Genomic DNA, 16,286 nt, shown 5'->3' with positions numbered 1-16,286 from the left:
CAGGTGCCCCTGTTTTTATTTTTTTAAGTTTATTTTGAGAAAGTTTGAGTCAGAGAGGGGCAGAGAGACAGGGAAAGAGAGAGAGAATCCCAAGCAGGGTCTGCACTGGCAGTGCAGAGCCCAACTTGGGGCTCAAACTCTCAAACCATGAGAGCATGACCTGAGCTGAAGTCAGATGCTTAACCAACTAAGCCATCCAGACACCCCTGTATATACATCTTTTAAAGTGAACTTTATGCCCAACTGGGGCTCAAACTCACAACCAGGTCAAGAGTCTCATGTTATACTGACTGAGCCAGCCACAGATCCCTATATACATTATTTTTGATATTTTACACTTGAAGTTTGCTCTTAAGAGTGATACATTAAAAAGGCACTTTGGTGGCTAAGTGGGTTAAATGTCCAACTTCAGCTCAGGTCATGATTTTGAAGTTCGTGGGTTTGAGGCCCATGTTGGGCTCTGTGCTGACAGCTCAGAGCCTGGAGCCTTCTTTAGATTCTGTGTCTCCCTCCCTCTCTGCCCCTCCCCTGCTCGCATTGTGTTTCGCTGTCTGTCTCTCAAAAATAAATAAATGTTAAAAAAAAAATTTTGCAGAAGGTGATCAGAATGTACAAACTTCCAAGTGTAAGATAAATAATTACTGTAGTTATAATGCACAATGGATGACTGCTCTGATACATAGGAAAATTAGAGTAAATCTTCTGAGTTGTCCTCACAAGGAGAAAATTCTTTTTTTCTCCGTTTTTTTTTAAATTTTTTAAAATGTTTATGTATTTTTTTTTTAATTTTTTTTTCAACGTTTTTATTTATTTTTTTTTGGGACAGAGAGAGACAGAGCATGAACGGGGGAGGGGCAGAGAGAGAGGGAGACACAGAATCGGAAACAGGCTCCAGGCTCTGAGCCATCAGCCCAGAGCCCGACGCGGGGCTCGAACTCACGGACCGCGAGATCGTGACCTGGCTGAAGTCGGACGCTTAACCGACTGCGCCACCCAGGCGCCCCATAAAATGTTTATGTATTTTTTGAGACAGAGAGAGACAGAGCATGAGCAGGGGACGGGCAGAGAGAGAGGGAGACACAGTTCTGAAGCAGGCTCCAGGCTCTGAGCTGTCAGTACAGGGCCAGACCTGGGGCTGAAACTCAGGAACCAAGAGCCGAAGTTGGATGCTCAACCAGCTGAGCCACCTAGGCACCCCTTCTTTTCTTTTTATTGTATCTATATGAGTATTATGAGTGTTAGCTGAACCTATTGTGGTAATTATTTTACAATACACGTAAATCAGAGCATAATGTTCTATGCATTAAACTTACATAGTGATGTGTATTAGTTTCTCAGTAAAACTGGAAAAAAAATTGTAGTTTGGTAATGGATGTTGACCAAAATGTGATAATCATCTCGCAGTATGTGCATATATAAGGTCATTTTGTTGTACACTAAAAATAAGTACAATGTTATATGTCAATTTTATCAATTTTAAAAAGGAAATGAATGATACATAAAATATACACGATAGAAAAAAATTCAGAATTTTAATCCAGTACATTTTATTAACGTAATACATTTTTTTCTTACTGTTTTGCAGGTAGATGTTAGTATAAAATTATGGAAAAATGGATTCACGGTCAATGACGATTTCCGAAGTTACTCTGATGGTGCAAGTCAGCAGTTTCTAAACTCCATCAAAAAGGGGTAAGCATTCTTTGTAAACTCAAGGATATTTTAAGCGTGTTTCATTTGGCAGAATCCACATTATTACATATAGCTATGGTTGGCATGAATCCCTGAAGCAATGTAAAAAATATAGATAAATCTCATTATATAAATATTAAAAACATATTTACCAGCAACACTTATATGCAGTCAAAAGAGAACTGCCAGACTGGAAGTACTTGTTTCATGTATGTCATGCAAATGGAATATATATACAATTCCTATGAATCACTAAGAAGAAAATGGAAAGAATATTTTATATATTTGTACCGTTTGATCTGCTTTATAACAGTATGCATTTGATAAAAGTGAATGATATACGTCTATATATTAACATGAGAAGATTTCCGTGGTATCTTTTATTTTTAAAAAGTTTGCAGGGACGCCTGGGTAGCTCAGTCAGTTGAGCGTCTGACTCTTGATTTTTGGCTCATGTCTTCATCTCACACTTCGTGAGATCCAGCCCCACGTCAGGCTCTGTGTTGACAGCATGAAGTCTGCTTGAGATTCTCTTTCTCTCTCTTTCACTGCCTGTCCCCTGCTGGTGCTCTGTCTCTCTCAAAACAGATAAATAAACTTAAAAAAAAAAAAAAAAAAAAAAAAACAGTTTGCAGAGAATACTGATAATTTGTATACATCAATACCATCTGCAGAAAAAATAAAACAATTACATGGAGTTTTATTATATGTATAGAGAAAATCTAGGAGATACAACACCAGAGTTTTGTGGGGTTTTAAAAAAATTTTTTAATGTTTATTTTTGAGAGAGAGAGAGAGAGAGACAGAACATGAGTGGGGGAGGGGCAGAGAGAGAGGGAGACACAGAATCTGAAGCAGGCTACAGGCTCTGAGCTGTCAGCACAGAGGCCAATGTGGGGCTCAAACTCACAGACTGTGAGATCATGACCTGAGCTGAAGTCAGGCAGTTAACCAACTGAGCCACCCAGGTGCCCCAATATGTGTTGTTTATGTTTTTGTTTTAATGTAAGCTCTAGGCCCAACATGGGGCTTGAACTCACAATCCCAACCAAGATGAAGAATCGCATGCTCAGGGCGCCTGACTGGTTCACTTGGTGGAACATGTGATTGATTCTTGATCTCAGGTTCCTGAGCCCTAGGGGTTGTGCGTTTGAGCCCTACATTGGGTGTAGAGATTACTTTAAAAAAAAAAAGTGAAAGAATTACATAGTCTATCAACTGAGCCAGCCGGGTGCCCCAGTTTTTTTTATTAAAGTGAGAGTAGGTTTATAAGGAATGTCACTTTCTTTCTTTTTAGTTATTTATTTATTGATTTTGAGAGAGTGAATGTATGGGGGATGGGGGATGGGCATTGAGAGAGGATCCCAAGAAGGCTCCACCCATCAGTGCAAAGCCTACTCAGGGCTTGATCTCAGGAACCCTGAAATCATTAGCTGAGCTGAGAATAAGAGTTAGTCACTTAACCAACTGAGCCACCCAAGTACCCTAGGATTGTCACTTTCCAAGTTGACTTATGTTTACATTTTTTACATCTTTTTTTTTTAGAACAAACATGTATTGCTTATTTTTAAATAAAAATTTTTTGAAGTATAACATGTACAGAAAAGTACAAAAATCCTAAGTATAAAATGAATTTGTATTATTTCAGTTATCAAGAAAAAATTATTTTATAAGTATGTTAAAACTTGTAATTTGGTTAAAATTTTCCCATGGAAGTTCATTGCTTATATATCTGTGTATTCCATAACATTGTAAACTTTCAAGTGTTCATTAGAAAAGACTGCTTTTAAATTTTTTTTTTTTAACGTTTATTTATTTTTGAGACAGAGAGCATGAATGGGGGAGGGTCATAGAGAGAGGGAGACACAGCATCTGAAACAGGCTCCAGGCTCTGAGCGGTCAGCACAGAGCCCGACGCGGGGCTCGAAGTCACGGACTGCGAGATCATGACCTGAGCCAAAGTCGGACGCTCAACCGACTGAGCCACCCAGGCGCCCTAAGACTCTGCTTTTAAAAGATCATAAGATTCAAAAAAGTTTACCTTGTTCAGAAGAGAAGCATCTGTGGTATATGAGACAGAGCCTCTGATGGAGTCCACGTCCTAACTGTGTTACTTTATCTTTCTGTTAGGAGTATGAAATGTGAAAACGCTTTTTTAAATTCTACATGTTTTGTATTTTATTTCATCATGTGTAGAGTAAATCTGTATATTTTTTAATTTTTTTATATTTCTATTTAAAAGTGGAAATGAGAGCCTGATTTTTCTAGCACATTTTTAGTTTTATTCAGACACCTATAAAGAGATCAAATTGTTTAAATTTAGCACAATATAGTCATCAAATATTTCATGACTTTAGTACTATTCTAGGTACTGCTGAGTAACTCAAGCTGTTCATGAATTTGTAGTCTTAAAAATTAACTCTGTATTTGGGGCACCTGGGTGGCTCAGTCAGTTAAGCATCTGACTTCAGGTCATGGTCTCCACAGTTTGTGCGTTCGAGCCCAGCATTGGGCTCTGTGCTGACGGCTCAGAGCCTGGAGCCTGCTTCAGATTCTGTGTTTCCTCTCTCGTTGCCCCTCCCCAACTCATGTGTGTGGGCTCTCTCAAAAATAAATGAACAAACATGAAAAGAAATTACTCTGTATTGTTCTTATTTCTTGGTATTCATCTTATTTGACTGTATTTTAAATACATCCAGTTTGGGAGCAAATAGCTGGCTCAGTCAGTAGAACATCTGACTCTTGATTGGGTTGTGGGTTTGAGCCCCACATTGGGTGGAGGGATTACTTAAAAATAAAGTTTTAAGAATATATTTAGTTTTTTATTGTATTATATATGCCTCTTATTTCTATATATTTTTCAGTTCTGTTTGCATACAGAATATGTTTTTCAGAGAAAGAAAAAACATATTGGGAGCTTTATCACTTTGTTTCTTTTCCTTCCTAGGGAATTACCTTTGGAATTACAGGGAATTTTTGATAAAGAGGAGGTGGATGTTAAAGTTGAAGACAAAAAAAATGAAGTATGTGTGTCAACGAAGCCGGTGTTCCAGCCCTTTTCAGGACAGGGTCATAGACTGGGAAGGTAAATAGGCTCATTAGCTGTGTTTTCCATAAACAGAGGCTTGACTAATACTCAACTTGTCATTATTTTACAATATAGACCATATATAAAGAGCTTATCATTTCTCTCATTGGAAGTGAGATTATTCTTAACTTTCATGAGGACTCCTAGGTCCTATTTACTTTAGTGTAAATTAACACATGCTGGTAGTACACTAAAAAAAATCATGGAGGCTTTTTTGATTTTACCAAATTAAAAGGACATGGATTATTTAGGACATTAGGCAGAATTGGATGTATATATAATTTTTCTCCCTTGCACCCACTCCTTGATCATTGCCATTAATGTTACAGAGTACATATGTTAAGTTTTGAATATAGGGTTCAATTTTATACTTATCAGTGCCTTCAACGTTGTGTTCTGTGATAAGTATCTGAATTGTGAGGTAATAAAACTGAAAAATGCATGATAAAGTTAGTATCCATATCAAAGCCTTTAGTGTCACATTTTGCAGTCTTCATCATATCTGTCTTATGACACAATTACAAAGAGGTTACATATGTGATTGCTTGTATTTTTATGCATTCTCATATATTATCAAGGTTGGTAAAGTTATCTACATATTCATCCACACATATAAAAATATTCAGATGTCGAGGCACCTGGGTGGCTCGGTTAAGCGTCCAACTTCAGCTCAGGTCATGATCTCATGGTTTGTGAGTTTGAGCCCCACATTAGGCTCTGTGCTGACGGCAGGGAGCCTGCTTTGAGTTCTGTGTCTCCCTCTCTCTGTCTGCACACATTCCCCCCCACCCCCACTCATGCTCTGTCTCTCTGTCTCAAAAATGAATAAACATTAAAAAAAATTCAGATGTAACTTTCAGAATAATCAGGAAATGCTTTGCTTCCTTTTTTTCCCCCTTTATAACCCAAAGATTAATCTCTTGAAAACTTATTTTTTACAGAAAATTTTTTTAAAGTTTTATTTATTTTTGGGAGAGAGAGAGAGAGACAACGCAATTAGGGGAGGGGCAGAGAGAGAGGGAGTCACAGAATCTGAAGACAGGCTCCAGGCTCTGAGCTGTCAGCACAGAGCCTGTCATGGGGCTCCATCTCAGGAACTGTGAGATCATGACCTGAGCTGAAGTCGAACACTAACTGACTGAGCCACCCAGGTGCCCCATTTCTTACAGAAATGGGGAGTAGTAGGTAAAGGTAAAGTCTGTGGATCTAATAACCCTGTAAAATTATTCTGTAAGGTGCTATTTAAATAATTACAATATATTTACAATATTTTATCATATATTTACATAGCATTCTACAGTCTTACAAATTACTCGGATATGCCTAATTTCATTAGGTTCCTACATTCATCTCATCATATATGATGGACATAAATAATATTGTTACTAGGAAATAGCATTGACTTACTAAAATCTTGCTAAAGTATACTTAATGTAAAATTTTTGTAGTAATTACTTAATGATAAGGTTTTGCTTAATGAACAACATGCATCTGATTTTGTTGTCTGGATTTTCTTAGTGCCACACCAAAAATTGTTTCTAAGGCAAAGAGTATTGAAGTCGAGAATAAAAATTTGTCTGTTGTTCAACTAAACAACCTGGAACCCATCACTAACGTACAGATCTGGTTAGCCAATGGAAAACGGATTGTCCAGAAATTTAACATTTCTCATAGGTGAGTCTTCCATTTCATTATTTGTCTTAATTTTTTTCCTTTTTAAATTTCTTTTCAGTTCAGTACGCAGAGTTTAAGAACTAAGCAAGGATCTTAGCAGTTCTCTAAACATAATATATCATGAAAATAAAAATTTTTGGAGATGAAGTATTTTCAGTTTGTTGTATGGATTATCATTTGGTTAGTTTTCCTGTATATCTAAATATGTAATTTTATTAATTTATTTTTAATTTACTTTTGTATAACCATTGTTTTTAAGTGAAAGTATCTTTTTTTTAAAGTTTGCTTATTTTTGAGAGAGAAAGAGCGAGGTGAGCCAGGGAGGGGCAGAGAGCGAGGGGGACAGAGGATCCGAAGCAGGCTCTGCACTGACAGCAGAGAACCCAATGTGGAGCTTGAACTCAATGATGGGATCGTGACCTGAGCCAAAGTTGGACGCTTAAGTGACTGAGCTGCCCAGGTGCCCTGTAACCATTTTTGTTTAATGTTTATTTACTTATTTAGAGAGAGAGCATGCACACGTGTGCACAAGTGAGGGAAGGGCAGACAGGGAGGGAGAGAGAGAATATGAAGCAGGTCTTGCATTGTCAGTGCAGTCTGTCACAGGGCTCATCTCACAAACCGTGAGATTGTGACCTGAGCTGAGATCAAGAGTCAGATGCTTACCCTACTGAGCCACCCAGGCGCCCCTAGATATATAATTTTAGAAGAATTATTTTTAATATATTTTAAAATCAGTCGTTAGCATTATATGCATGTTTTCTTTTGAAAAATATACAGAAAAATATTGAAAGAAATTGAAGTCATTTGAAATTCCATCACCCGGAGATAATCACTGTTGTCAGTTTCATGGGTTTTTCCAGTCTTTTATCTCTTAAAATTTTTAATATTTTAAATTTATTTTTATTTTTATTTTTTTTTAACGTTTATTCATTTTTGAGACACAGAGAGACAGAGCATGAATGGGGGAAGGTCAGAGAGAGAGGGAGACACAGAATCTGAAACAGGCTCCAGGCCTTGGGCTGTCAGCACAGAGCCCAATGCGGGGCTTGAACTCACGGACCGCGAGATCATGACCTGAGCTGAAGTCGGACGCCCAACCGACTGAGCCACCCAGGCGCCCCTATTTTATTTTTTAAGTAAACTCTACCCCCATCATGGAGCTTGAACTCATGATCCTGAGATTACAAGTTTCGTGCTCTTCCAAGTGAGCCAGCCAGGCACCCCAAAAATTTTTGTTCATTTTAATTAGAAGTAGGAACATACTGTGCATAGGTTTCCTTCTTTATTTAAAAACATTTAAACATTTTGGAGAGAAATGTTTTACATAAAAGTTATATATGTATAGTTAAATTGATAATAAGATAAACACATATACTGCCTCACTCAAAACAAACACCAATGTATCTGTGTGCCTTTCTTTGGTCATATTTCTTTCCTTTTGTGCAGGAGATACTCTATTCTGAATTTGTGTTATTCTTCTGCTTTTTTTTTTTTTTTTAAGTCCTTTATTTTGAGAGAGAGACAGCATGGGTAGGGGAGAGACAGGGAGGGAGAGAGATAATCCAAGCAGGCTCTGCGCTGTTAGCACAGAGCCCAGTGAGGGACTCGAACTCCTGAAACTGAGATCATGACCTCAGCTGAAACCAAGAGTCGGACGCTTAACAGCTGAGCCACCCAGGCGCATCCTTCATCTGGTTTTATTCATAGGTTTGCCAAGTACATATGTATCTTTTAAAAATATTGAGTTGTTTTGCTCATTTTCAATTAATTATCTTAAGTTTTACAACAATCATAAACATACAGAAAAATTTTAAGAACACTATAAAGAACTTTTTTTTCCTAGCCATTCAAGAGTAAGTTGCCAAGCTGATGACCCATCACCCAAAATACTCTGATATTTCCTACAAACATGGGCATTATCCCATATAACCACAATTCAACCATCTGGAAATGTAACACTGATACACTTCTTCCAGCTAATGTTTGGCCCTATTCAAAGTTTGCCATTTAATCCGATATTATCCATTTTATCCAAAGACTGTTCAGAATCACACATGTCCCAGTTTCTGGGGGGTTTTTTTGTTGTTGTTGTTGTGTTTTTTGTTTCTTCCAAGATTTTATTTAAATCCTAGTTAGTTGACATATAGTGTAGTATTGGTTTCAGAATCAGAATTTGGTGATTAATAATTTACATATAAGAACACCCAGTGCTCATCATAACAAGTGCCCTCCTGAATGTTCATCACCCATCTAGCCAGTCCCCCACCCACCTCCTTCCATTAACACTGTTTGTTCTCTATCATTAAGAATCTCTTATGGTTTGCTTCCCTGCCTCCCATATATTCTTTTTTTCCCCCTTCCCGTATGTTCATCTATTTTGTTTCCTAAATTCCACATGAGTGAAATTATGATATTTGTTTTTTTTTTCACTGACTTATTTCACTTAGCGTAATACAGTGTGTAGTTCGATCCATGTTGTTGCACATGGCAAGATTTCATCCTTTTTGATGGCTGAGTAATATTCCATTGTGTGTATATGTGCATCTATGTACACACACGCATGCATATACACGCGTGTCCTTTATCCATTCATCAGTTGATGGACACCTGGGCTCTTTCCATGGTTTGGCTATTGTTGCTAATGGTGCTGTAAACATCAGGGTATATGTGCCCCTTCAAATCAGTAGTTTTGTATACTTTGAGTAAATAGCTAGTAGTGCAATTGCTAGGGCTAGGGTAGTTCTGTTTCTAACTTTCTGAGGAACCTCCATACTGTTCTCCAGAGTGGCTGCAGCAGTTTGCATTCCCACCAACAGTGCAAGAGGGTTCCCCTTTGCCCACGTCCTCACCAACATCTGTTGTTTTCCTGTGTTGTTAATGTTAGCCATTCTGACGGGTGTGAGGTTGTATCTCATTGTGGTTTTGATTTGTATTTCCCTGGTGATGTGTGATGTTGAACATCTTTTAATGTGTCTGTTAGCCATCTGGATGTCTTTGGAAAAATGTCTATTCATGTCTTTTGCCCATTTCTTCACTGGATTATTTGTTTTTTGGGTGTTGAGTTTGATAAGTTCTTAATAGACTTTAGATACTAACCCTTTTTCAGATATGTCATTTGCGTATATCTTTTCCATTCCATAGGCTGCCCTTTAGTTTTGTTGATTGTTTCCTTTTCTCTGCAGAACTTTTTATTTTGATGAAGTGCTAATAGTTCATTTTTGCTTTTGTTTCCCCTGTCTCCATCAGTGTGTCAGGTAAGAAGTTGCTATGGCTGAAGTCAGAGAGGTTGCTGCCTGTATTTTCCTCTAGGATTTTGATGGTTTCGTGTCTCACATTTAGGTCTTTCATTCATTTGGAATTTAGTTTTGTGTATGGTGTAGGAAAGTGGTCTAGTGTCATTCTTCTGCATGTTGCTGTCCAGTTTTCCCAACACCATTTGTTGAAGAAACCTTTTTCTCATTACATATTCTTTCCTGCTTTGTTGAAGATGAATTGACCACATGGTTGTGGGTCCATTTCTGGGTTTTCTGTTTTGTTCCATTGATCTATGTCTGTTTTTGTGCCAGTACCATACTGTCTTGATGACTACAGCTTTGTAATATAGCTTGAAGTCCGGAATTGTGATGCCTCCAGCTTTGCTTTTCTTTGTCAGGATTGCTTTGACTATTCACGGTTTCTTGTGATTCCATACAAATTTTAGGATTGTTTGTTCTAGCTCTGTGAGAAATGCTGGTGATATTTTGATAGGGATTGCATTAAATGTGTAGATTGCTTTGGGTAGTACAGACATTTTAATCATGTTTGTTTTTCCAATCCATGAGCATGGAATTTTTTTCCTATTTCTTTGTGTTCTTTTCAATTTCTTTCATAAGTGTTCTGTAGTTTTCAGATCTTTTAACCTTTTTTATTAGGTTTATTCCTAGGTATCTTACTGGTTTTGGTGCAGGTCTAAATGGGATCGATTCTTTAATTTCTTTTTCTGCTGCTTCATTATCGGTGTATAGAAATGCAACAAATTTCTGTATGTTGATTTTATATCTTGCAGCTTTGCATAATTCATGTATTTAGTTTTAGTAATTTTTTGGTGGAGTCTTTTGGGTTTTCCAGATAGAGTATCATGTCATCTTCAATAGTGAAAGTTTGACTTCTTCCTGCCAATTTGGATGCCTTTTATTTCTTTTTGTTTTCTGATTGCTGGGGCTGAGATGTCTAGTACTATGTTAACTAATAGTGATGAGAGTGGTCATTCCTGTCCTGTTCCTGACCGAAGGGGAAAAGCTCTCCATTTTTCCCCACTGAGGCTGATACTAGCTATGGGAATTTCATATATGGCTTTTATTATGTTGAGTTTGAAATAATAGTTCCTCACTCTTTCTTTGATTTTTATAACCTTGGTATTTTTCTTTTAATTACGGGCCAATTTTGTATTTGATTGTTTCTCGTAATTATATTTAGTTCTCTAATTTTGGCAGGAATATCACAAAAGTGATGCTTTTGTATCTCATTGCATTCTGTCAGGTGGCATAATTTACATTTTGTCCCACTATGATGTTAAATTTGTTCCCTTTTTTTTATTAAATTTTTTTAACATTTATTTATTTTTGAGAGACAGAGTGTGAGTGGGGGAGGGGTAGAGAGAGAGGGAGACACAGAATCCAAACAGGCTCCAGGCTCTGAGCTGTCAGCACAGAGCCCAATGTGGGGTTCGAACTCATGAACCGTGAGATCATGACCTGAGCCGAAGTGGGACGCTTAACCGAGTGAGCCACCCAGGTGCCCCATGTTTGTTCACTTGATTAAAGGGATATCTGACAGTCTCCTTTAATATAAAGTTATTTTTTCTCTTTGTAGTTAATACATATTTTCTGGGGAAGAGGTTTGAAATTGCATAATTACATGTTTTTCCTATGACATCAGATTTATTCGTTTATTTATACCTACATCTTCTCATGTTTCCTATTTTTTTTTAAACAAATTTTATTTTATTTATTTTTTTTAACATTTTTATTTATTTTTGGGACACAGAGAGACAAAGCATGAACGGGGGAGGGGCAGAGAGAGAGGGAGACACAGAATTGGAAACAGGCTCCAGGCTCTGAGCCATCAGCCCAGAGCCTGACGCGGGGCTCGAACTCACGAACCGTGAGATCGTGACCTGGCTGAAGTCGGACGCTTAACCGACTGCGCCACCCAGGCGCCCCTCATGTTTCCTATTTTATTTGATGGATTGTATGCTCTCACCAGCAAAATTTATTTTAATGCTCATATATTCCCAGATATAGTCAGTGGGACTGCCTTTATCTTACTGACATGTTCCCATCATTCTTTATTTCTTTGTTTTCTGGCACAGAAGTTTTTTCAGGTTTTAGTCTTTTTCTCAGAAGCCCTGGTTCTTTTTCAGTGGACAGTGGCTACCCACCGTTCTCAGGCCCTCTGAGTGGAGAGAGTGATAGGTGTACACACACATGTACATATATATCTGTATTTTCTATATCTTTGCAGAACAAAAAGCATGAGTTCACGTAGATACTGCCAAACTCAATCTACCACCATGGAGTTTATTCCAGTTTTTTCCTTTCTGTATTTATAACTGATTTCTCCCATACTGAATAGCCTGGCTTCAATTATTCTTAATATATTTGTTTATTGATTAGTTCTCCTGTGTGGAGCCAATGTCTTTGTTCCCCATTGCCACCTCCCCCTCATGGAAGACTTCTTCACCCTGCCTGGGCTTTACCATATCCTTCTGGAGTTCTCACTTGAGTTCCCTCCTCTTCCTGCTGGGTCTCTGACACATCACCCCAGACCACTTCAACACCCTGTGCCGCTGGCCTCTTTACCCTCTCGGTGACATTCAGTGCAGCCTCTTCTCCCTGGTGCTTGTACACTCTCTTCACCCCTCTCTGGTTCTGACACTGCAGTTGGCCGCTCCTCTGTGAGAAGGCTCTTTCCGTTTTGCTTGACACAGGCCACCCTGTGCCACTTCTTCTGCCCCTCAGTTTGGACATATTCCTCACCCCAGTGGGCTGCTGGCAGTCTGTACTGGACAAGTCTTCTGTGTGGGACACACCCCTCACCCGCGTAAGCTCTGACCACCCCTGCTTCACCTCCGCCTGCATGGACACCCTTCTTGTGTTCATCGGGCTCTGGCACCATGCAGGTGGTTAGCTTTCCTGTGCAGAGACCTTCTTCACCCTGCTTAGACTCTGAGTCCCTGTCCTGGGCCACCACAACTCCCTATTGTTTCTGGTTCCCATGTTCTGCCATACTATTGGCTTTTGGACCAAGTTGTTTAGTAAGGAAAAAGAAAGGCAGCTTTGCTTTTTTTTTTTTTTTAACATGATATGAATGTTATTTTTTTTAATGTTTTTATTTGTTTTTGAGACAGAGAGCATGAGCAGGGGAGGGGCAGAAAGAGAGGGATACACAGAATCCAAAGCAGGCTCCAGGCTCCGAACTGTCTGCACAGAGCCTGATGTGGGGCTCGAAATCACGGAGTGTGAGATCATGACCTGATCTGAAGTCGGACACTTAACCGACTGAGCCACCCAGGCGCCCCCATGATATGAATGTTGTTATATGTGTTGTACAACTTCTGTTTTTGAGACTCATCTATGTTGATGTATGTAACTGTACCTCATCTGTTTTCATTTCTATAGTATAATGCATTATGTGAAATCAATGATCCGTTCTATTTTTATTGGCAGTGGTCCACATTTACATCTGTTTACATGGATATATCAATCAGCATTGCTCAGGAAACATACAGGAGAATCTCCTGGCCTGTTATGATAAGTATTTATGTGTTGGCTGGTATGGCTTTTCTGGTCTCCGCTGAGCTCATTCACGTTTGCAGGTCCTCCGAGGGAGCGCCAATTTAGGCTACATCTCTGTGAGTCTGGGTCTGCGCCTTGTGTCTCTTCTTGAGTCAGCAGCCTGCTTGCCATGTTCTCGTAACAAGGGCAGAGGCACAAGGCTCGTCCCACTGAGCAAAGTTTCACTTGTGTCACTCTCCAACATCCGTTGGAGCAAGTCACGTGGCGAAGTCCCAGCTATTGCACTGTGGAAGAGACTTCTTTCCTGGCCCGTTTGCTGTGGCACCTTTGTGTAAATCACATGATCGGTTCTGGACTCTCCATTCTATTTGAGTGGTCCACCTATCTTTTGCCAGCTACGCTTTCTCTTAATTACTATAACTTTTCAATAAATTAAATTACTGCTTTATTTTTCTGCTTATGTTGTCAGTTACTTACAGATCTGTGCTAAAATCTACAACTATTATTGTGGATTCGTCTACTTCTCCTTTATTTCTGTCAACGTTTTACTTCATGTATGCTAAAGCTATGTGGTTAGGTCTGTGCAGAGGTAAAATTTTTTTTCTGATTAATTGACCTTTTTAGCAGTGAAGAAACATCTCTTTTAATCCCTAATAATTTTGTGTTGAAGTTTACTTTGCCTGATACTAATATAGTTACTTATACCAGCTTCCTTATGATTGGTGCTTGCTTACATGGTGTATCTTTCTCCTTCCTTTTAATTTCAACTTAACTATGTATGTGTCTGTATATTTAAAGGTGTTTCTTGTAACTAGTTATTTGAGTATAGTTTTTATATCTAGGCTAACAATCCTTTTCAGTTCCTCTTTTTGTGCTGTTGTGTATTGTTTTTAGCTACCACCTATTGAGTGTTTTCTGTATAGTAGGCTCTCTTCAAGGCATTTCACTTCTATTATTTCCAAATGGCAAACCACCCTACGCAGCTAGAATCAGAGAGCTGATGATAATAATAATAGAAGCATATGTTTAAATGGTGCCTTAGAATGTTCTTCTGTGACCCAAATTCCTTTAAAATGAATGGAAGACAAACTAAACAGGTAGAAAATGGAAGAGGGGATATGTTATTCCAGTCTAAATTTGTTTCTTTGTAGGGAAATGAAATATTTTAATTTCAACTTCTTTGTGTAGAAAAATACTCCAACATTTTCAGTAGCAAATAGTCACCTAGATTTTTTTTCTCCTAAATTACTGAAGCATTTAATAATCATTGACCAACAATATTTATTGTCTATTAATCAGACTTTGTTTTTATTTTTTTAATTTGCACATTTTTTTTATTTTTTTAGGATGCATCCATAATTTTATTACAAAACCTTTCTTTTGGCACTAGTTGGTTACCGTGAGCCAGATACTATGTGGCATAGCATCTCTAATGTAACAATTGCATTCCTGCTCCTGAACCAAAACCGAAGTTACTTTATATCCATCACATACAAGTTACCTGTACTCATTAATGGTGCAAATGCAACACAGTGGCGCATACTCCCTTTAGGGAGGAGGTGATGCAAAGGCATTAGAGTAAATGTTGGTAAGACTACAAACATTCCTTCTCGGGACTCTCTGTTTCTTCTCCCTCCCTCCAAGTTACTTCTCTTTAAAAGAATCAGAATTACTAGTCTGAATAGCCACAGCACCCAAGTAGCATCACACTGCACATTTTCTACCACAGGCAAAGGGAACGATCACTTTAGTTTTAAATTCCTGCATTAGAGTCTCTTAAAATAAAAGCATTCCATCAAATTCTTCCAAATGATATTACTGTTGTACATTTGTTGGTGGGTGACTTTCTGTGGTGGTTTGCTTTGAAGGGATCTTCAGTATATTTCCAATATTCCTTTCTTATAGTGTCCTTTTCTTTTTCTTTAAAAAAAATTTTTTTTATGTTTATTCATTTTTGAGAGACACAGCATGCGAGCAGAGGAGGGGCAGCGAGAGAGAGGGAAACACAGAATCAGGAGGAGCCTCCAGGCTCTGAACTGTCAGCACAGTCTGACAGGGGCTCGAACTCATGAACCTGAGATCATGATCTGAGCTGAAGTCAGATGCTTTACCGACTGAGCCACCCAGGCTCCCCTAGCGTCCTTTTCTTTAGGATTTCACACGACTCTAATGCTTTATGAAGAATGTTCTTGGTGCTTAAGAAAAAAATTGTTTTTAAGCTTTAAAAAAAAAAAAAAAAAGTAAAATAACATCCTCCTTTGGGTGCCTGGCTGGTTCAGTTGGTGGAGTTTGCAACTCCAGATCTCAGGGTTGTGAGTTCCTTGAGTGTAGAAAAAAAGAACGTCCTCCTTGCTGTCACATTGGTTTTCTAGCATGTCTTCATAGACAGCCACAAAGAAGCCAATTAGGGGGAATTGTGACTTGGTCGTAAATGATTAAGTGATTTAACAGATTGAGATGTTTGGAAAGACCACAATCCTGTAAATTCCCTTTCTGATAGTTCTGTGCACTTTCATTATGTGGTACGGTTTGACCTTTTCCAGAGTGTACTGGACTTTTCTCTCCAATATAGCATGATCTTTGGGGCCAGTGGTGTTAGAAATTATGAAATATCTTGGTTGCAGACAGAGTTATTTCTCATATCCTCCTTAACAAGTTGGTCTAGGGGCACCTGGCTGGCCCAGTTGGTGGAGCATGCAGCTCTCAATCTAGGGGTTGTGAGTTCAAGCCCCACTTTGGGTGTGGAGCCTACTTAAAAAAAAAAAAAAAAAAGTTGGTCTGCATGTTGCAGCTTATTTTCCCAAAGTTTAAATTCCTGAATAACCCATTGTTGATGTTGCCAGGTATAATTCTTCGCATCCTGATTAAGAATATCAGCAATGGGGGGCGCCTGGATGGCTCAGTCGGTGAGGTGTTGGGACTCTTGATTTCAGCCCCCCCCCTGTCTCCCTCTTTCTCCCTCCCTCTTTCCCCCTCTCTCTCCTTCCCTCTCTTCCCCCTCAGCCCCTCTCCCCTGCTCGAGTTCTCTGGCTCTCTCTCTAAAATAAAAAAAG

The 16,286-nt window shown here is 38.7% G+C and overlaps 1 protein-coding gene across 3 annotated transcripts in view; it reads left to right on the top strand.

The window, feature by feature from the left end:
• Positions 1-16,286, top strand: part of UBXN2A (UBX domain protein 2A) — a 45,468-nt gene that overhangs the window by 27,451 nt on the left and 1,731 nt on the right. For 2 of the 3 annotated variants that reach the window (XM_047069747.1, XM_047069748.1), the window contains exons 4-6: positions 1,586-1,692; positions 4,640-4,777; positions 6,299-6,454. In XM_047069747.1, coding sequence (XP_046925703.1) covers positions 1,586-1,692; positions 4,640-4,777; positions 6,299-6,454 — 401 coding nt within the window. Of the gene's footprint in view, positions 1-1,585; positions 1,693-4,639; positions 4,778-6,298; positions 6,455-13,164; positions 15,215-16,286 lie in introns of those variants that run through there. The other variant, XM_047069749.1, reaches the window with a different exon arrangement.

Source organism: Lynx rufus, unplaced genomic scaffold (assembly GCF_022079265.1).
Source record: "Lynx rufus isolate CCGP_SWC_20201006 ecotype Redwood Valley unplaced genomic scaffold, mLynRuf1.p SCAF_8, whole genome shotgun sequence".
Classification (NCBI taxonomy): Eukaryota; Metazoa; Chordata; class Mammalia; order Carnivora; family Felidae; genus Lynx; species Lynx rufus.
The sequence above is the reverse complement of the archived record's forward strand: the minus strand, read 5'-3'. Positions and strand labels throughout refer to the sequence as shown.